Source organism: Epinephelus lanceolatus, chromosome 11 (assembly GCF_041903045.1).
Source record: "Epinephelus lanceolatus isolate andai-2023 chromosome 11, ASM4190304v1, whole genome shotgun sequence".
In the NCBI taxonomy this organism is placed as follows: domain Eukaryota; kingdom Metazoa; phylum Chordata; class Actinopteri; order Perciformes; family Serranidae; genus Epinephelus; species Epinephelus lanceolatus.
In genome coordinates, this window is record NC_135744.1 from 22,643,684 (window position 1) to 22,664,064 (window position 20,381).

Sequence of the window (20,381 nt, forward strand, 5' to 3'; positions counted from 1 at the left end):
GGATTTTCAGAGATTACTTAAGTATTCACTGTGTTCGCACAGTGCAATTATGTTTTGAATAATAAGACAAAATTCAATCAGGGCTTGTGCATGCGTGGATTTTTTAGGAGGTAAAAATGAATTTCTGACAGTTTACAGAAAAAGATATTTTACTGCACCAACAAAGTTTTAAACCAAACCATGACTGTGTGTGTCTATGTCACCATTGGATTTGTGCATGTGTTGCAGGACTTGCTGAAACACACTCCTAAGGACCACCCGGACTTCCCCCTCCTGCAGGACGCTCTGCGGATATCTCAGAACTTTCTCTCCTCCATCAACGAGGAGATCGACCCTCGCAGGACTGCCGTCACCACACCCAAGGGAGAGGTGTGTGTGGTTATCTGTGTCATTATGTGTAAATTAATACCCTCATCTCTTAGTATGAATGAGATAACAATGTAGATACCTGCCAATAACTAGATAGAGTCCACAGACTGTATTTAAAATAAATAGAATAGCAGTGTTCAGTATGCTATTGTTGTTTTTGCCCAGTACTTTCCCTATTTAGGTTGATACAGCAAAAACAAAAGCCAATTGTCTGGATAATTGACTTTGAAGTTAGTTGCTGTGTCATGGTGCAAGGAGAGAGTGACCCTGGATGGAGGAAAATACTCTGCATGTAGGAAGGCAGCCAGGGATAATACTTAAATTGCCTTCTTTGACTGAGGTGTTTTCAGGACAGCTCATATCTTCCTGTCTGCCTTGTGTCCTGTCATTTCTTTCCTTTGCAGGTTTTGACTCAACATGAAACCCTAAAAATAAATTCAGGCATATTGATCGAACACATTCCATAAAGTTAGAAGTGCTCTACAAACATGATTTGATAACCTCTAGAGGCAAAAGACGAGTACAGTTGAGATAGAGTTTATTAGAAGGTTTGGAAGTTAGGTGTATTTGGTGCCTTGGTGAATTTTCTTGTTAACAAATGAAAGTTTACATTGATGGGAGAATTCACAAAAGGATTGTGTGGCTTTTGTAGCTGCTAAACCTGTACAAATAAGACAAGCAGAAACTGTAATTCTCAAAATTACCTGCAAAGGGTGAATTACAGCCTAACTGCGCTGCCAAGCAAACAGCGCCTTGGTGCTCCTGTGCTATTTGCAGATTTTTAAATGAGGTAATATGCATAGATTTGGCGCAAAGTTTGCCCCTTTCTATGCAAATGATCAGCCCTAATAGCCATGCGCAGTTACAGTGAAAGTTTTGCGTCTTTAGAGAGTTGGTTGAGTTGGTTTGGGTGAGAAGCGGGGTACACCCTTGACAGGTCCCCAAATTATTGCTAACCTGCATATCTTTGGACTGTGGGAAGAAGCCAGAGTACCCAGAGAAAACCCCACACTGCCACGGCAGAACATGCAAGCTCTGCACAGAAGGGCTCCCTGTTTCGAGCCCCCTACCCTGGGCTCGAACCAGGAACCCTCTTATTGTGAGGCGACAATGCTAACCACTGCAGCACCGTGCCGCCTCGACTCAAATTTATTTATAAAGCACACTTAAAAACATCTCACCTTGACCAAAGTGCTGTACAAAAGGAATACGATGCTGGAAACACATACATGAGAATTAAACATAACTATCAGATACACAGCTTCACACATCAGAGAAAACCACTTCAGGGGGCTTCAGACACTATGAATAAAAGTAGGTTTTGAGCCAGGTTTGGAGCATGGGACAGCCAGGATGAAGACCAGACCATTAAGAGCTTTGTACACAAACAGGAGAACCTCAAAGTCAGTCGGTTTCTCTCTGTCACATTTAAATTCCTCACCTGTAGTTCTGAAGACTGTCTCTGCACCTCATTGGTCAGCATCTGTAACTCACAGTGCTGACAAAAAAAGAGCAAATAGCACTGAGTTGCAAAACTTAATGGGTGTGTTTGCACTGTAATATCATTAGCGCAATATCCCATGTGAATTGGACTTTGAGACAGGGTGGATAGCAGTCTCAGGTAATGCACAATTTATGGTGCTATCAGTGGCTGCGATCTATTCTGTGAATGTGCCCCTCAGTGCATTGTTTGTCTCCTTGAGAGTACTCCGATATACTGATTTAGCACCTCACTCCTATAACATTGTCGCACCCACAACAGACAGTGTAAAATAAACTAAAAAAGAGATGAATATTAATGCAACAGATCACATTTCACACATTCTCCTTCACTGTCAAAACCTGGTGCCTACATCGCTCACAATGCAACTCAACCGCCAGCTGTTGGTTCAGAGATTGGGGTGTGTTATGCTCGTCACGGCTAACATAACCTTGAGCAGCTAGCCTCGAGCAGAGATGAGCAGCAGGTTGAAGTATAGACTTCTTTCTGATTCCACTCCCCCACATTTTTTTCATCCTAACTTGTTGTCTCGTAGGCAATTCATTAGACTTCCCACAGCTCCCTCTGGAGCCACAAACGGCTTTATACAACTCCCCAAGACCTGTAAACACTCTGACTTTGATGTGCAAAATCAGTAGAGTTTCCCTTTGAGATCTAACACACATCAAATGCAACTGTGAGGCTTTCGAATAACATTTAACTAAGATGTAGAATTGCAAAGTGACTGTAAAGCAGATTTGGAGCCAATGTAGTGATTTTAGAGTTGTTGTATTTTGATCATTTTCCCCCGAGCTTGTTGAAACCCAAGCAGGGAAGGAACCAGTTAAAATCCTTGAATTGATCTCCTTGAAAACAAGGCAGCCCTTCACTCGTTTCTCTTGACATTGTTTGACCAGTGTTGTGTTCTGGTAGGCTCGTCAGCTGGTGAAGGATGGCTTCCTGGTGGAGGTGTCAGAAAGCTCCAGGAAGCTTCGGCACGTCTTCCTCTTCACCGATTTGCTGCTCTGTGCCAAGATGAAGAAGACGGCTGTTGGGTGAGTCCACTTCACCTTTCCCTCTCCATCCAGAATATCATAACAGTGTATTCACTACAGAGCCATGAATGTGTGCCTTTAAATATCCACCATATCTTAGGATGACCCTTTCTAGGTTTCTATCTGTATTGTTCATTCCACATCAGCACGTCAGCCCCAGACAGTGAAACAGAAAAGGATGAAACCGGCACTTTACCGAGGATTCTGTCTCTTTCTGTTCCTGGCTTTGCAAAGCAGAGGGTGCTTTTTTTGAAGCCTTGCTAACAAAGAGAAAGGATAGCAGGCATTTTCCCTCTGGTATTTTGGAGAGTAGCTGATATACATGGTGAACAGAGAGCAAGGATGAAGGTGCTATTCAAGAAAATGTGTACGCACAAGCAGAGGGTTGTGTGTTTAAGGAATCTCTTTGAGCTGGAGGCAAAGGAAAGCGAGGTAACACAAGCGCCGGGATTTTGTTTGAGTGTGTGTGATGCTGCATCTCAAGGCTTGACACATGTCCACAGATTAAGTGTCACATTTACAGGATTGCGTGTCGCTCGCCTCGTCAGCACGGCAGCAGCTGTTAGCCTGATTGGATCTTATTTTGGTTGACATTCATCGTTTGACTGTGTCATTTGCTGCCACCCCCTCACTTGGAGGAACACATAGCGTTGCCATAACTACCAGGCCTGTAAATTAGACTATTATAGTCTGGAGTGTTATCTCAGCATGCCGCCTACAGGCTACACACACAGGAATAGCAGCACAGACATCCAGAAACTCAGTCACATGGGGTTAAGTCACAGAGGATCCTCAATCCCACTGTATCCAGCGATTATCTCACTTCTATTATTTGTGAATCAGTCACATTTTCATTGATTCAACATGTTGACCAGTAGCCATCATTTAGGGCTATAAGTCAACTAGTCGCCCACATGTTTATGATATTAATTTAATTATGAAATGATATATTTTGGGCGGGGCAACACAATGGTTTGAGTTGAAGGTGTGAGAAAGAATAGTATCAGTAACATTGTTAACACTGTGCTACATTACAGAGAAATACAAAACCGTACTAATGAACCTTCATTAATATAGGCCTATATTTTATCTACAAGTGCACGTCACACACTGAGCGAACCGCCTGTTAATGACGCTGTGGGCTAATGGGCATGTAGCTACTTCCATGTTTCAGATGATACGTCATGTTTGTAGTCGACCAATGAAGATGAGTTTACATATCACCTTGGGTTCGTCCTTCACCTTCTCAAAATGATCCCACACTTTGGATTTCCTGCCCGACATGTTATTAACCAGCCCTGGAAATTAACCTGACTCCTGTCTGACTGTTGAGCGTGGCCACTTCCTGTGTCTGTCTTTTCAAATTCCCACACAGTCCAGTCATATAGGTTTTGATCTATTTTGACAATAGTTCCTAATAGAGTTTCATGTTTGTATGGTTTTGTTTCCTGCAACTAAGCGACCAGTGAAATCTTGCTGACTAATGACCTTTCTGGTTGATGAACATTTGGTCGACTATCAGCGGGCAGCTCTGAACTCAGTATTTTTTTCTTCCTGTTTTGAAGCAACCCCCAAAACAATTACGACAAATAGTTTTATTAGGAATGACTTGCCCAACCCGCAGGTACAAAAGACCTTATAAATCCTTTTGACAGCTTATATTAAAGGTAGTAATATTACTAATATTACCAGAAAAGTTTCTGTGATATTAAAAACATCAGATATAAAAGTAAAACACTGACTTTTACTGAAGTAAGGTTTTAAATGCACAACTTTTACTTGAAGTCGAGTATTTTCACAGTGTAGTGTCGTACTTATACTTTAGTAAAATATCTGAAAACATCTTCAGTCAGTGGATTTTAGTTGTAGCAAATGAGAATTTTGTTTCCAGTGTGGTTTCTTATTATCAAACTTCTTAAATTGGCCCTCTGATGAAGGCGTCGCACCGGTAATGAGTTGACTGTGCTGCACCCAGGAACACTAATGAAAGTCTCATTAGTGACAATGCAAATCAATCCTCTCTGCACACTGCTGAGCGTGCATCATTTTCATTAATCTAGGCATTGTGACTACGTGAAAAGGCTGAACATTGCTCCTTAGTTTGGCGTGTTTGGATCGAACTAGTCTCAAGGTCAGATGAGTACGCTTTTGAATAGAAAAGCAGCGCATTTGTGAGTAGGGCCTTAAACTGCAGTTCTCATTTGTAAGGCTCACAGGATGTTGTGTGTTTTACTAAAAATAGAAACGAAATGAAACTGTTGAACTTTTTTTATTTTAACGACGTGAAGTCAGTAATTACAGTAAAATGAATCATGTCATTAATCATCTCTTACTAGGAATGATTTTTCTGATAAGAGATGAGAATTTCCGCACATTGTCCTGTTACTTGCAGTGAACTTTATTTAAATACACAGTGTCTCAGCTAGACCTTCATCAACAAAAAACATTTCAAAACACATATCGACAACACCTGGTTGGTGACAACAAATGGTTTGGTGACTCTAAAAAAAAAGAGGAAGGATTTATTGTACCATTATCTGACTAATTGTGTTTCATATTCTCCTTCTGAATCCCCTGTCTGCAGTCGCCATCAGCAGTATGAGTGCAAGTGGTACATTCCTCTGGCAGACTTGACCTTCCAGACCCTGGACGACTCTGACTCCTGCCCCAGTATCCAGGTCCTGCCCGAGCACGAGATTGAGGAGATGAAGATCAAGATCTCAGTCTTAAAGAGTGAGATACAGAAAGAGAAGGTAATCCTGCTGGCAGTTACTGGCGTGTGAAACTTTTTTAATTTTCTGGGGTTGGTGATCTCTGAGCGGGACCTTTAGTGGTTCCTTAAAATGAGTCATTAGCTGCTTCCCTATTGTGTGAGAAACACAAACACATACAAATGACTCAGGAGGGACTTTTTGACTGATGTGTCCTGCTTGAAGATATTTATCGTGGCATGCACAGACATTCGTGGAAGACTCCCTCGTATCAGTAATTCTGTGCTGGAAACACGGCTCCTTCCTTTTTACCTCAGTGCTTGTCATCCACACCTTTGTTTGTCTTAGACAGGATCAGGTTTAATGCGTCATGTAGGGAAACTCTGTGAGGCCGATAACGAGACATCCAAAAAATTGATCCAGAAACTGGGAAAAAATGTGAAACTTGAAGGTATAGTTTGATGTAGGGTTGTATGAGGTACTTATCCAACAACTAACACTGTTTTATTTTGTACTGTTTCAATGGTCACTGGCCTACCACTGCCTACATCAGTTTATTTGTGTTATTGTGTGGCTTTTGTGAATCTGAGCTAACACCAAAGTCACACAACAACACAATCAAACCGATTGAGGCAGCGGAAGACCAGCAGCTCCTGTGTTCTGCAAGGTAGAATTACTGTTTTTGTCAAAGCTGTCTGGCGGCTTTGAAGAGTACATAGATAACAGCTTCAGCTCCCTGTCAGAGAGGGCTGTCTGATGGCGAGGTAAAGCGGTAAAAGTAGGGCTGTCAAGCGATTAAAAACATGAATTGTTTACATGCTCTGTGATTAATTAATCTAAATTAATCGCATATATGAACTTTTGTTGAAAGTATTTAAAAAACTTTTGAGGCACAGTTGTCCCCCTGTCCTCGAAGGGAGTTAGTCAGTCGGTCACAGGTAGACTTGCTCAGTTTGCATCTGATCGCCTGGTCGAGTGTGGCTTGACGAGGCTAGCTGCTAGTGCTAGCATCAGAGGCTGTGCTAGCTCGGACCTCCAGGTTCACTGCAAAATGCTTTGCACTGAGGTGATGTTTCAGGCTTGAAGTACTCCGATGGTACGGAAATCCTTAGCGCAGACATTGCAGAGAACGGTGCTCCTGTCAACAGTTCTATCTGGGCGTTTTTTAATTGTAAATGTTCTATTCAAATGGCTGAGCATCATCTCGTCTGCCTCCATCATGTGACAAAGCCACTGTGGCCTTCATATCGCAGCAGGTCAAAGGGCACCACAGAACATGATTAATCAGCATAATATTTTTTTTGAACTTGTTATTTTTTCTGTGATTAATTAATCAAAATGAATGCGCTATTTTGACAGCCCTAATTCTAAGTATAGCATACACTTTGCAGTACATTGCTTAGCTTCCTTGGCAGTACTCCAGTCTGCTTCTCCGAACTGGGAGTGTGCCTCGACTGTGGGTAATACACTGACTATGGAAAGGTACCTCATACAACCTAAATTCAAAAAAATAAATAAATAAATAAATTAAACTATCCCTTTAAATCAAAAACTTCTGAAGTTCCTCCTAATCTCCAAATTGTTTCTGCAATTTGCACCACAGATCGGATTGCTGCGTCACACTTGTGCTTGCAGTCAAGATTCAACATTCAAGAACTTTTATCCTCAGTGGTGCTTGCTAGTAAAAAGAAAAGAAACCTTCACACATTTTACACAAGAATTACGACATGAATGTAAGTGATTATAAATGTAAATATTTGCCATTGCATCAGCCCTTCTCGTTAATTCCTACCAGTGCTAAAACATTCAGTGAGTGACAGAGGTTAAAAAAAAAAGCTGCTACAAGTCTGTACAGTAATCGCCCCCGCGCCCCGGGCTGAGACACATTGAAGGCTCCAGGAGCAGACAGTTCCTGTTATTCCCCTCTCGCAGTGGTAAACTCGCCCACCCAGGGCACAGCGAGTGACCACGGCTGGTATTTCGAGTCAGAGGAGGCCAGATTGGTCTGATTGTATCTAGGCTGTGAGTCACGGCTTCCTGGTGAGGGCTGGGAGGATGTGTGTATTTGTTTTCCTTCAATTCTGAGGAGAAGCTGAGATCCTTGAATTATATATAAAGACTCTTACAGCACTGTGCTCACTTTCAGGGGCTTATCCATAGTCTTTGCTGGTCTAGTTGCCATAGATATTGGTAGATTGAAGTATGTGTGTAAGTGTGAGTCACGCTGAAACTAAAAATATATATGTGCATCATGTCATGTGTGTTAAAATTCTAAGTTATGACTGGAGTTGGACTCCAGTTTCAGCACTGAATGAGATTCTGTGCGTCATTTTGGTTGTTTGTGTGTTTAGAAAGCACCGAAGGGTCAGAGTCGCGTGGAGCGTCTGAGGAAGAAGATGAATGAGCAGGAGTCGTGGCTGCTCCTGCACTCTCCCACCATCCCCTTCCGCATCCACAACAAACATGGAAAGGTACATGTGTTCGTCCCGACACTCTCTGCATCCATGTAGCTGCAACACTCAACTCTTGCCACTAGAGGGAGGCATGTACCTTTTAAAAGAGTCCTTTATGATTGCTCAGATTTAGGTTTCCAAAATAAAAATCTTGTGGCAGCATGAGATATTTTCACATCATGGTGTTTTTAAGGTGCATCTAGGTTATGTATAAAATCTGCAATAATTTATTGAGTGGGATTTTTTTCACGTCTTCTATTAATGATTTGTAGAGGAGACAGTGTTTCCTGCAAGATTTGGTGAAACAGTTAATTTAATCATAAACACATTGATCATGTAGATATGAGTGATGATGACTCAGCATAAAGTCACACCCACAAAGCATGGACTGGGTTTAAAGCAGTTCACAAATGGTCAAAATACAGAATCAGCTAGAGCGTACATCTGTGCCACCAAAGAAATTAAGCAAAAGTGAATTCCTGTGTTGGCCTGGTTAATAAAAAATACACTGCATGAGGCACATTGTTATTTCGCTATTCCACTTTGAAGTTAAAAAAAGAAAGCTTTTAGCCAAACATAGACCTGTTTTAAGGGGCCAAACCAAACTGTAGCACTTGATGGGTATTCTCAGGACATCGTTAAAGGGTTTTAGAAGTCTAGGCTTCATGCATGGGGCCTTTAAAACATATTCATTTCTTATAGGTGGAGGACACAGTATTGATTAACTTTCCCTTTATCCCTGCTGGCAAACTTTGCATCCTTAATTTGGATATTTAATTTCCATAGATTTTGAAAGGAAAAAAAAAAGAACAGTTCAAATGCCCTTTTTGTACTTAAACTTTGCAGTGTAAGCAGTGAAAGCAAACAAATCTGTCCACGCACTCTGACGTTTTCTATTTTCCTCTGAGACGTTTTTCTTTTTTGGACTTGGAATCAATAGCTAGCCTCACTAAGGAGACTCAAGGTTAGCCAACGCCATTGAGATCTGGCAAATTTTAGGAAAAGGCGCCAGCCTGTAGATGTGTGACACATAGTTGATGAGACATTAAAACATTTTTATTCAGCGTGTAGGCTACACATTTATTCAATTAGAAAATGTAAGAATCACTTTAAGGCTACAATAATGATAAATGAAAATTAGATAAGAAATTACTTTTAGTCATTTCTATATAATTAACAATGAACACGGGGAATTCTAACCAGGAGACGTTTTGGCCGGTTGCAATCTGCATTCCTCACTGCTAGATGTCACTAAATCCCCCTAAATCGTACACACTGCTCCTTTAATGAGAAACACTGTCAGAGATTTAACAGTATTTTTTTCCTGTGTATTCAGAGCTACCTGTTCCTCCTCTCCTCCGACTACGAGAGGTCAGAGTGGAGGGAAAGCATCCAGAAACTCCAGAAGAAAGGTAACGCTGGCCTTGAATAAATTCTGTCCTCAGAAAACATTCTCTGCTTCGTCAAGTGGTTTCAAACCACTTTGTACAAACTGACTGCACCACAGGAAAGTGAAAGTTTGACCGTGACTGTGTGGTTACTGTGTGTTCTTTCCAGATCTCCAGTCCTGTGTATTAAGTTCTGTGGAGCTCCAGGTCCTGACCAGCTCCTGTTTCAAACTCCGAACTGTCCACAACATTCCTGTCACCAGTAACAAAGACGGTAAGAAACACACACACAGTATCTTCTTTATTCAGGTCCTCTTATGTGTGGGTGCTTTGTATGTTTCTCTTGCTTTCTCCTTTTTTTTTGCCCAGCAATCACAAACACACACACAGTGCTCCTTCCTCTCCTCGCTCTGCTTTGAGTTTAAATTCACACAAAAGTGCCTATTACACTCTCAGCACAAAAAAGCCACATAATGAGAGAGGGGGGCCTTGCAGGAGAGAATCTAGGTTACAATATGTTTCTCATCTAGCTTGTAGCAGTCAATGCCACGCAGTGTGCCGGCGGTGGCCTGCGCTGAGCTCCCAGCTCCTATATGTTTGTTTTTGCTCCAGATCTCTGCGTTGCAACACTTTCAGAGGCTGGTGGTGACATTAAAGCCATCTGGCCGACCTACTCTGATCTCCCTAAATGCCACCAGGGTCTCTGCTTTCACGTGCACACACAATGCACATGTATAGCCACAGAGCTGACAGAAAAGCACACTGTCTTAATCTTTTGCATCATAGAGAAAAATGTTTCTTCTCTTGTACAATGGTATGTCTGTACAAGTAGGCCGTCATTTTGACCTCCAGCAGCTTTAAAGTGGTGATGATAGGGATTCTTGGTTTGTATTTTTGTTTCTGCATTCTGGTGAACTTCACTGGACACTGGAGCTTTTTCAGATGTTGGTGGCCGGCTCAACCCTGAAGTGTAGTACTGTGACTTATTTTCTTTAGTACACATGCTAATGACTTAGTTCCTTCTTTAATTATTATCTCTGCAGGAGATCAAGCATTCAGACTATGTGTTTTATCACATATGTGCTTCTTTATGAGCACATTTCAGAAACAGAGGCAGCTCAAGGTTCTTTAATGAAGTCTGGTATGAGATAAAAAATAGAAAGTTTAAACCAAAACCATAATAATGATAAGAAAAAAGAGTTTTGTTCCAACACTTGGCATAATAACTAAAAAACAGCTTCACAACTATATCATACAATACTTTCATTTTTGCAAGGACAGGTGATCATAGATGTGACACTTTGGCAGAACATAAAAAGACACCTTTTATTTCAGTAGTTTGCCCTCTTTGTGAGTGTTGAAATGTTGAAGGTGTTCTACATTTATAGTTCCCGTCCTGTAGCAGAGATAAAAGAGTCTGTGAGGAGGCAGATATCAGATTTAACCAACAAATCCCTCAGATTGATATTTCACTCAGAAGTCATGATGGGAGGTTATTCAAATGCACTTTTATAGCTCTTATCCAAAAGTTGCCGGTGACGCCTTAAAATCTATTCAAAGCATTTTGAGCTTTGGGCTGTAAAAATATGCGCAATGTCTTTTTATCCACCGATTTGCTTGATAGATATATATATATATATATATATATATATATACATACAGTACAGGCCAAAAGTTTGGACACACCTTCTCATTCAATGCGTTTTCTTTATTTTCATGACTATTTACATTGTAGATTCTCACTGAAGGCATCAAAACTATGAATGAACACATGTGGAGTTATGTACTTAACAAAAAAAGGTGAAATAACTGAAAACATGTTTTATATTCTAGTTTCTTCAAAATAGCCACCCTTTGCTCTGATTACTGCTTTGCACACTCTTGGCATTCTCTCCATGAGCTTCAAGAGGTAGTCACCTGAAATGGTTTCCACTTCACAGGTGTGCCTTATCAGGGTTAATTAGTGGAATTTCTTGCTTTATCAATGGGGTTGGGACCATCAGTTGTGTTGTGCAGAAGTCAGGTTAATACACAGCCGACAGCCCTATTGGACAACTGTTAAAATTCATATTATGGCAAGAACCAATCAGCTAACTAAAGAAAAACGAGTGGCCATCATTACTTTAAGAAATGAAGGTCAGTCAGTCCGGAAAATTGCAAAAACTTTAAATGTGTCCCCAAGTGGCATCGCAAAAACCATCAAGCGCTACAACGAAACTGGCACACATGAGGACCGACCCAGGAAAGGAAGACCAAGAGTCACCTCTGCTTCTGAGGATAAGTTCATCCGAGTCACCAACCTCAGAAATCGCAAGTTAACAGCAGCTCAGATCAGAGACCAGATGAATGCCACACAGAGTTCTAGCAGCAGACCCATCTCTAGAACAACTGTTAAGAGGAGACTGCGCGAATCAGGCCTTCATAGTCAAATAGCTGCTAGGAAACCACTGCTAAGGAGAGGCAACAAGCAGAAGAGATTTGTTTGGGCCAAGAAACACAAGGGATGGACATTAGACCAGTGGAAATCTGTGCTTTGGTCTGATGAGTCCAAATTTGAGATCTTTGGTTCCAACCGCCGTGTCTTTGTGAGACGCAGAAAAGGTGAACGGATGGATTCCACATGCCTGGTTCCCACTGTGAAGCATGGAGGAGGAGGTGTGATGGTGTGGGGGTGTTTTGCTGGTGACACTGTTGGGGATTTATTCAAAATTGAAGGCACACTGAACCAGCATGGCTACCACAGCATCCTGCAGCGACATGCCATCCCATCCGGTTTGCGTTTAGTTGGACCATCATTTATTTTTCAACAGGACAATGACCCCAAACACACCTCCAGGCTGTGTAAGGGCTATTTGACCAAGAAGGAGAGTGATGGAGTGCTGCGGCAGATGACCTGGCCTCCACAGTCACCGGACCTGAACCCAATCGAGATGGTTTGGGGTGAGCTGGACCGCAGAGTGAAGGCAAAGGGGCCAACAAGTGCTAAACACCTCTGGGAACTCCTTCAAGACTGTTAGAAAACCATTTCAGGTGACTACCTCTTGAAGCTCATGGAGAGAATGCCAAGAGTGTGCAAAGCAGTAATCAGAGCAAAGGGTGGCTATTTTGAAGAAACTAGAATATAAAACATGTTTTCAGTTATTTCACCTTTTTTTGTTAAGTACATAACTCCACATGTGTTCATTCATAGTTTTGATGCCTTCAGTGAGAATCTACAATGTAAATACTCATGAAAATAAAGAAAACGCATTGAATGAGAAGGTGTGTCCAAATTTTTGGCCTGTACTGTATATATTTGTTTCACTCACAGAGTAGTCTGGTTAATGATGTTAACTGCTTTGTCAGGCTCCAGGATTTTTTTTTACTTACATGGTAACTTGTCTGCTGACTTGATCTGCTGTGTAAGGACTTCGTCATTTTGCTTAAGTTTGTAGATAGTTTCCTTTTTGTCCCGGGGAGGTGATATCCCTGTGTGTTAAAACACAGCTCAGACCCCACATCTTGTCCTGGACTTTAAAACGCTCCTCATTATAAAGCAAACATAAACACACACCTCAGTGACATGTGAAGCAGGGAGCACAGTAGGAGTTTAAATGGAGACCAGCTGGGGAAGGAATGTCTCATAATAACTAAAAGGATGGATAAGATGGCAGAGAATTAAAAACTCACACTTGGATTTGACGCCTCAATTATCACATACTAGTTAAATGAAGTCGACAGTTTATTGTTCAAGTAAGATTATCATTAAAAGATCTTGATTCTCACTCTAAAAGCAGGACACACTGTAGGCCACCTCGAAGCTGAACCTTTGAACCTTCTTCCTGTGAAACTCCCGTCGCTTACATACAACACACACACACACACACACACACACACACACACATTGACTGACTGCTCTCCTCTCTGCCGCCTACAGTGGAGCTCCAACGGTCCTGTGGCCCTCCATCATAGTTTATTTACCAAGATACAGCCAGGCCTTAGCCAAAGCAAGAGTGTATCCCCTTCATGTCGTGTCGGCGGGGAGGCGGGGGGTATATCAGGCCACCCAACGAACATCCACCCACAAATCTCACTTGGCGGCCAGCTCAGTTGTTATGACAGAAGATTGTGCTTGTTGATGTGAGGTCTGATACCAATCTGAGGAAAGTTTGTGATCACAGTTAATTATCACTTCAAGTTTGATGTGTCTCTTCTTCGGGTGAGAGCATTTATTATTTAAATAATGATCTGTATATAATGAAGATAGAATAATGACTTTAGATAAACCAACTTGTTAAAAATCACTCCTTTCAGCCTGATGAATCCCTCTTGTTCATGAGGAGTTTGTTAGATTGGATTATTCCGTTGTCACTCTTGGCCACGCCAAGTAAAGCCATGCTGCGTCGATTTGTGTTTCCATCGTCAGTTTAGACACGCCGTGGCACGCCAAGCCGCGTCAGAGATAGACTTTCCCTGGAGTAGGTCCAAAAGCCGGGCCGCTTGCTCTCATGCAGGTAGCAGTGACGTCTCCCCGACCACAGCCAACTCCTGACGACCCCCGTTCTCCCCCTGAAACAAACATGTGTTTTGCGACGCTCCACCTATGTCTGCAGGAGACCAGAGAAAAATGCGTTTTAAAAGCTGTTTACTGTTTCATGCTCACTATCAGCTGCATTAGAAGTTGTGTGAAGTTACTGCTCGAAAACTCAACATTTCCTTATTTTGCAGCTTCACAATAAAAGTTTTCACATAATAAAATAATGGGGGACTTTTATTGTGAAGAATCTATCGGAAATTAAATGTGTTATCACTGAATTAGCGGAACTTTGTTGGCAGCTTTTCTTCAATGAAGGCAAGTCTGATAATATGCCAGGGAGGAAAGTGAAAGCAGAAACAGCTACAGTGAGATGTTGATGAAGAGCTGCAGACAACAGGCTCTTACTGTACCTCTGCAAACAGCTCACCTCCAACAGGTAAACTTCTTTTACCTGCCCCCACATGCAGCAGAAATAACAGGGAACTTCAGCCGTGGATCAGCACTCTGCTTTCAAACATCATCACTCAAGACAAGCCATCATCAGTTTACCTTCAAGAAAGTAGCCCTGCTGTAATGGAAATGCAAATCCCTGCTGTGCTGGGCTGACGGCCCAAACCAAGCCAAGCCAAACCAGCCCATGACTGTTGAAAAGGGGTAATACAGTACACCCTAAAATTGCCATTTAAAGCTGCCTTTTCTGCTGCATTTCTGGCCAGGTTCCCAAGAGTAAAGAAAGACTTTTTTTGGTATAAGAGGACCTGAAACAAAAGAAAGAATTAATAGCACAGCTGTCAATGACATGTCTGATTGACACTGTGAGAGAAATAAAGAGGGAGTGCTTTGATACGGAAAAAACGTTTCTCTAAAGCAAAACGGTCCATGACTAATGTGAGAGGCAGTCATGATGGGATGTGACAGTCATGGAGATATGACACAAGAGAATATTACAGCCTGCAGCAGGTGATGTTACACTGCCAAGGCAATAGAGGATGATACAGGAGAGTGTCTGTTTTCTAACTGTGCGAGTATTTCTTGGGTGTTTGAGATTGAAACGAGACAGTAGTGCTCTGTGGGCTTTTTTCCTCTCTGTTTCTGTGTGTTTATCTTTGCACTGTTCTATGTACACAAACTCCCTTTCTTAATGACTTTTAAATGCAGCACGTCATCATATTTACACGAGGAACACGACTTGACTGCTCTGTGTGTTCTTGTTTTCCAGATGAGGAGATTCCTGGCCTCTACGGCTTTCTGCATGTGATCGTCCACTCTGCCAAAGGATTCAAGGAGTCAGCCAGTAAGTCGGCCAGAAACAGCTTTTTTTGTGTGTGTGTGTGTGTGTGTGTGTGCGCACACTCTGGCTAAGCGTCCCCCTCACACATAGCTGCTGTGTAGATACGTGTCTGCCAGCGAAACACATGATCCAGTCAATCACAGCAGTCGGCACATGCAGTTTCCATCATGCTATAGCCCAACGCAGAGACGGCCAGATGGATGGATGGGGAATGAGAGTGAAGATGATAGAAGAGGGAGAAAAAGAGAAGTTGAAGCCACTGTGGAATTCCTGTGGTTGTTTTCATTTAGCACACATCACAAAAACACTCGAGGCACATTAAAAGGAAAGAGAGACCAATTGTTTTGAAACTGAACTGCTGGCAAACATAACGGCAGTTGTCTCTGATATCGCATACTTTACACAAATGCTCCTTTGTATAACAACGTGTGCGGATGCAGCTCCAAGTGTGTTTATTGTCAGCCGAGTGCGATGTTGGCAGGAATGTGCAGACGTGTCAGTAGTGGACAGCTGGTGCTTCGGTACACTTTGTGCCCTGTTGCAGCAGTTCAAATATCAAATATCTGGAAAAGAGAGTGAGATGAAGAAATGTGATTTCCTCTGTTACCATGACAGCCTTTAGAATATGAAAGCCGGCCCGCTAGAATTTCCCGGGTAATGGATTGGAAAGCTCTCTCCTCTGAAAGCCTGTTTGATCCTCGATGGAGCGCGGAGAGCTGAAGGGTTTAAAAATGAAGAAAAAAAGAGTATGCATGTGTGTGTGTGAGTGTGTTGAGGGAAGTTTGGTGGTTTTACTGATACAGTTTGATGTCAGTGTGTCCAGTGAAGCGTGTAAAACCAGGGTGGGGCATGCAAGCCGTGAAGGTAGTGCGAGGTAGCGGATGTGTTGTTGTTATGGGTCACTTTGGTGGTGGTGGTAGTGATAATGGCCATTACAGAAGTGTTTTGTGTCAGAGTAGAATAAAATGTCCCTCTAAATGGGGGTCAGACATAAACAAAACGTAGCCTAATCATCAGGATTCTGGTAAGGCGTGAATGTGCGTACTGTAAATGCTGTTTACCCAAATCTCACAATCTCAAATGGCATTTAAGTAAACCCCCTTTGGGGGTTTATGCAGAGTTTAAACATGTTGAAAACCTTTCTTGTACTTTTTCTTTTGTAAGTCCTGGGATCACTCACACCACCCACTTGTGCCAGGTGAGGAAAACAAACCTCCTCTTCACTGTATCCAGCAAATAAAGTAACTGATGTTGGTTTCCTGCAGCAGAAAGACAAGAGTTCAGAGAGCACAGACTTCCCACAGTTATTAAAATATGCTGCATGATATTATTAGATTACAGACCATAAGTGTGATTATCAGCCAATATGTGCAGCTTCAGCTTTAAATAGGACTGAATCATTCAAAGCTTCGAACCATCATAAAATATGATGACAAACATTTTGAGCTTTATTTGAACACCCCAATAGAAGCTTCGAATGTAAAAAATGACCTTAGATACAACCCTACATTTGAGAGATGGAAAAGACAATATTAATAGTTCATGATTAATTCTAAAGTATACTTCAGTTCAGTTTACACAACACACTCCTACATCACTGAGTTCTTAAATTCAGCTGTGTTCAAAGCGTTGCTCTGTCATAAAGTCACATGCTGCTGCACCTGTGTTTTTAGATTAGGAATTTGCTGTGTGGATGACTGTGTTTTATATGTGTGTGTTTGAGTGTGGGTGTATATGTGCATGTGTGGGTAGTTAAGCATTTATATGTGGGAGTCTACTGGCTGCGCCCAGGATGCTGAGATGAGCAACTTTTATTCACCACTACAGCTGTTCAGCATCAGTTAAACTTTAATATAAAACTCTATTGGCACTATTATCATGCAGTTAATTCTTTTAATGAACACAAACTTTTTACATAACTTTTTAAAAACTTTTTTTATAAACTTTACCCACATGCTGCATTTCAATTTTTCCAGTAAACTATTAAATTGTCTTGTGTTGCATTATTAGTCACTTCAAGCCTTCTATCATCTGGTTTAAAGTCGTGATACATTCTTTTAAAGTTGGTTTACTTTTGGCAGATCGAGATCAAACATCATATTTTGAGTTTTGGTTTTCAACTTCAAGTTCTAGTGCTGTATTTTGCATCTACTGTTATGTTATTTTAGTCTTTATGTCAAGAACGCCTTGATGGAATTTCTTCAAATTTGGCGCAAACGTCCTTTTGGACTCAAAAATATAATGATTAGATTTTGGTGTTCATAGGTCAAAGATCAAGGTCACTATGCCCTCTTCTGTCTCATCTTCATGATCGCAGTATCTCAAGAACACCAGGAGGAAATTTCTTTAGATTTGGCACAAATGTTCACTTGGACTTTAGAATGAACTGATTATATTTTGTTAGTCAAAGACCACACTGACCTTACAAAATATGTTTTTGACATTTAATATCCAAAAGGTCAACTTCACTGCGAATGTTTTGCAATAACACTTTTCCGACCATTACTCACCATCATAACTCAGAAACAGACATTTGGTCAGATAATTAATTGGTGACACTAATCTTTGGTGCTCACCTTGAAACTGTGCTGACTGTATAGATCTTCTGTGCTGTTGTGGGGAAGATGTGTGTGAACTAGCCATGTTTTCACAGACATGGACGGCAGTTTCAACCGCAAAGCGAAAATTCTAGTTGCAACTGCTGCAGCAATTTCCCCCAGGATAAATAAAATCTTATCTTGAGAGGTATCTCGTCCTCGGTGTCCGATAAACATTGAAATACCTAAATTCTAATTGCATTGAAGGTTAGAGTTGGGAGACAGTCGTAGCAGCAGTGTGTTGTTTTTACTCCTTTCAGAGATAGATGGATGTTTGTAATATTTGTTAATAACACTGTAGAGTCCTCGTTATGAAACCCGTCCAGCACTGGCAGAATTTCCCATTTCTCTCATTTCTGTTTTGAAAACAGCCCTATATGAAACCACAAATCGCTGAAATTACACAGTTTCCTCCACATGTAGCTTAATGATGGGATCAAATGTTACTTGTTATGTACAGTAGATGTTGTGTAGTTGAGCCTGTGTGTGTTAGAGGTTCACTGTGGTTTCCCTTGCAATGTCAATGTCTCCTTCACTGTCTCTACTTAAAGCATACCGTGCGTTCTTTACAAGAGTTTTGGAGCAATTTGCTGCTCTTTTGCATAATAGTGTGCGTACAGTGTGTGCTCTTGTGTCCATATGGTAATTATTATCATATCAGAATTTCAAAGTGTAATGAGTGGAATTAGCTATCATTATTCAGTGGTTCAGATTGTTAAGTAGACGTGTAATCATCAACAATAGCCTCTAATTGTTCCTGATTTGATTGAAAACTCACAGAAGCATGTACCAGAATATTTTATTGGAGCTGTGTTATTTGTGTCACAGCGATCCCCCCCAGTGGGAAAGGGCTTTAAATTCAGCCCAGGGCAAAGTAGTCAAACTGGGTCACAGAGGAGGGAGCTGGGAGTCGAGCATCTCCCCAAAACTCTGTTAGAATAAAAAATGAGTGGAAAACATGACCTAGTAGAGAGGTGCAAAACATGTTCACTTTGTTCTTGGGTTTATTTTTGAGTTTGTGTGAGTGTCAACAAGTGACACTGCATTGTTCCCTCGATATGTATTCAACAGCTGCTGCAACAAACTGAAGTTGTCTGTGCTAGAAAGAGTGTGTGCAGATCTAGATTGAGCTGCTACACTTATATATTTCACAGTTGTGTTTTTTAGGTTATACATGAATCAGTAGTAGTTCAGTGTTCAGTGTCAGTGTTTCATTGCCCAGACAAGTAGGTGTATATATACTGCAGGTAAATACCTCTATACCTCTTTATCTCTAGATAGAGATATTAAAAACAGTGGCGTGTGTGTATATATATATATATAAAACCGCTGATCCTCTTGAGGGTCACAGGGGTGCTGGAGCCTATCCCAGTTGACATTGGGCGAGAGGTGGGGTACACCCTGGACAGGTCACCAGACTACCACAGGGCTGACACAATTTAGAGTCACCAATTAACCTGCATGTCTTTGGAGCCTGAGTACCCAGAGAACCCTCCACCCCGGGTTCGAACCAGGAACCCTCTTGCTGTGAGGCCACAATGCTAACCACTGCATCACCGTGCTGCCCCAGGTGTCCCACAACAGAGCCCGCCATTGGGTCAGTGGTTCTCCCCTGAACCTCCCCACCCATGCGGGCGGTGGAAGCTCCGGCAAACACGACGTTTCTCGAACCCTTGCAGCCGCGTCGAGAGGGGCCCCGCTGCCAGCGTGGGGCCGCCCTATGCTCAGAGTCACCTCGGCCCAGCCCGTCCCCTCGGGTGGGCCCCCAGCACAAACACCCCTGACCCCCAGACGGGCGCCTGCGCTGAACTTAATTCACATGTGATGTACTGTATATAACTAATAATGGAATAATAGTGCAGTTGCTACCAGACAAAAGAAAGTTATATTTATTTATTTTTAGTCTTACGGTACTTTTTTACTCATAAATCAGGACCAAATCTTTCATCAGTCGCCACTGTTCCCATAAAAATTACAGACGAAACAGTGCTGTTAGTGTTCACGTGCTCTCATGACTGCATGTAATCTAATTCAGCCATGGCTGCATGCATTCCCATTCATTATCTGCCATGCTTTTATTAGTTTTCTCCTTCTGGATTCTATGAAAACAATTAAGTTGTGCCTGTTCTCCCCTCATTTTGTTCTCTCAGAAGACTATTTTCTCCTGAAGCCTTCAAAAAAAACATACAAACAGATTTCTTGTCCTGGTGACTGGGACTTGCAGCTGTAGAGACACAGTTTAGTTTAACTGATTATCACTTGTCTCCCATTTCTGTGAACCCATGGTTTGACCCAGCACTCAACACAGCCCCAGGCAAAGATTAGCCTCCTGTATAAAAACACACACACACCACAAGCGCTGCAGTGCTCAGTTAATTGAGATGGAAGAGGATGGTATTCATTAACCCCTGCATTTAGGGTCAGAGCCCCCATGCTGACCAATTTATCCCCCTCATACCCTGCGCCTGGTGGTGACCTGCCAGGAAGATAAAAACATAAGGAGTTCCAGGCCTCTTTTAGT

General features: G+C 41.9%; 1 protein-coding gene across 4 annotated transcripts in view; it reads left to right on the forward strand.

Moving 5' to 3' along the window:
- Positions 1-20,381, forward strand: part of abr (ABR activator of RhoGEF and GTPase) — a 209,596-nt gene that overhangs the window by 121,802 nt on the left and 67,413 nt on the right. For all 4 annotated transcript variants that reach the window (XM_078172357.1, XM_078172358.1, XM_078172359.1 and 1 more), the window contains 7 exons: positions 229-369; positions 2,783-2,904; positions 5,489-5,657; positions 7,967-8,086; positions 9,405-9,480; positions 9,626-9,730; positions 15,192-15,266. In XM_078172357.1, coding sequence (XP_078028483.1) covers positions 229-369; positions 2,783-2,904; positions 5,489-5,657; positions 7,967-8,086; positions 9,405-9,480; positions 9,626-9,730; positions 15,192-15,266 — 808 coding nt within the window. The remainder of the gene's footprint in view (positions 1-228; positions 370-2,782; positions 2,905-5,488; positions 5,658-7,966; positions 8,087-9,404; positions 9,481-9,625; positions 9,731-15,191; positions 15,267-20,381) is intronic.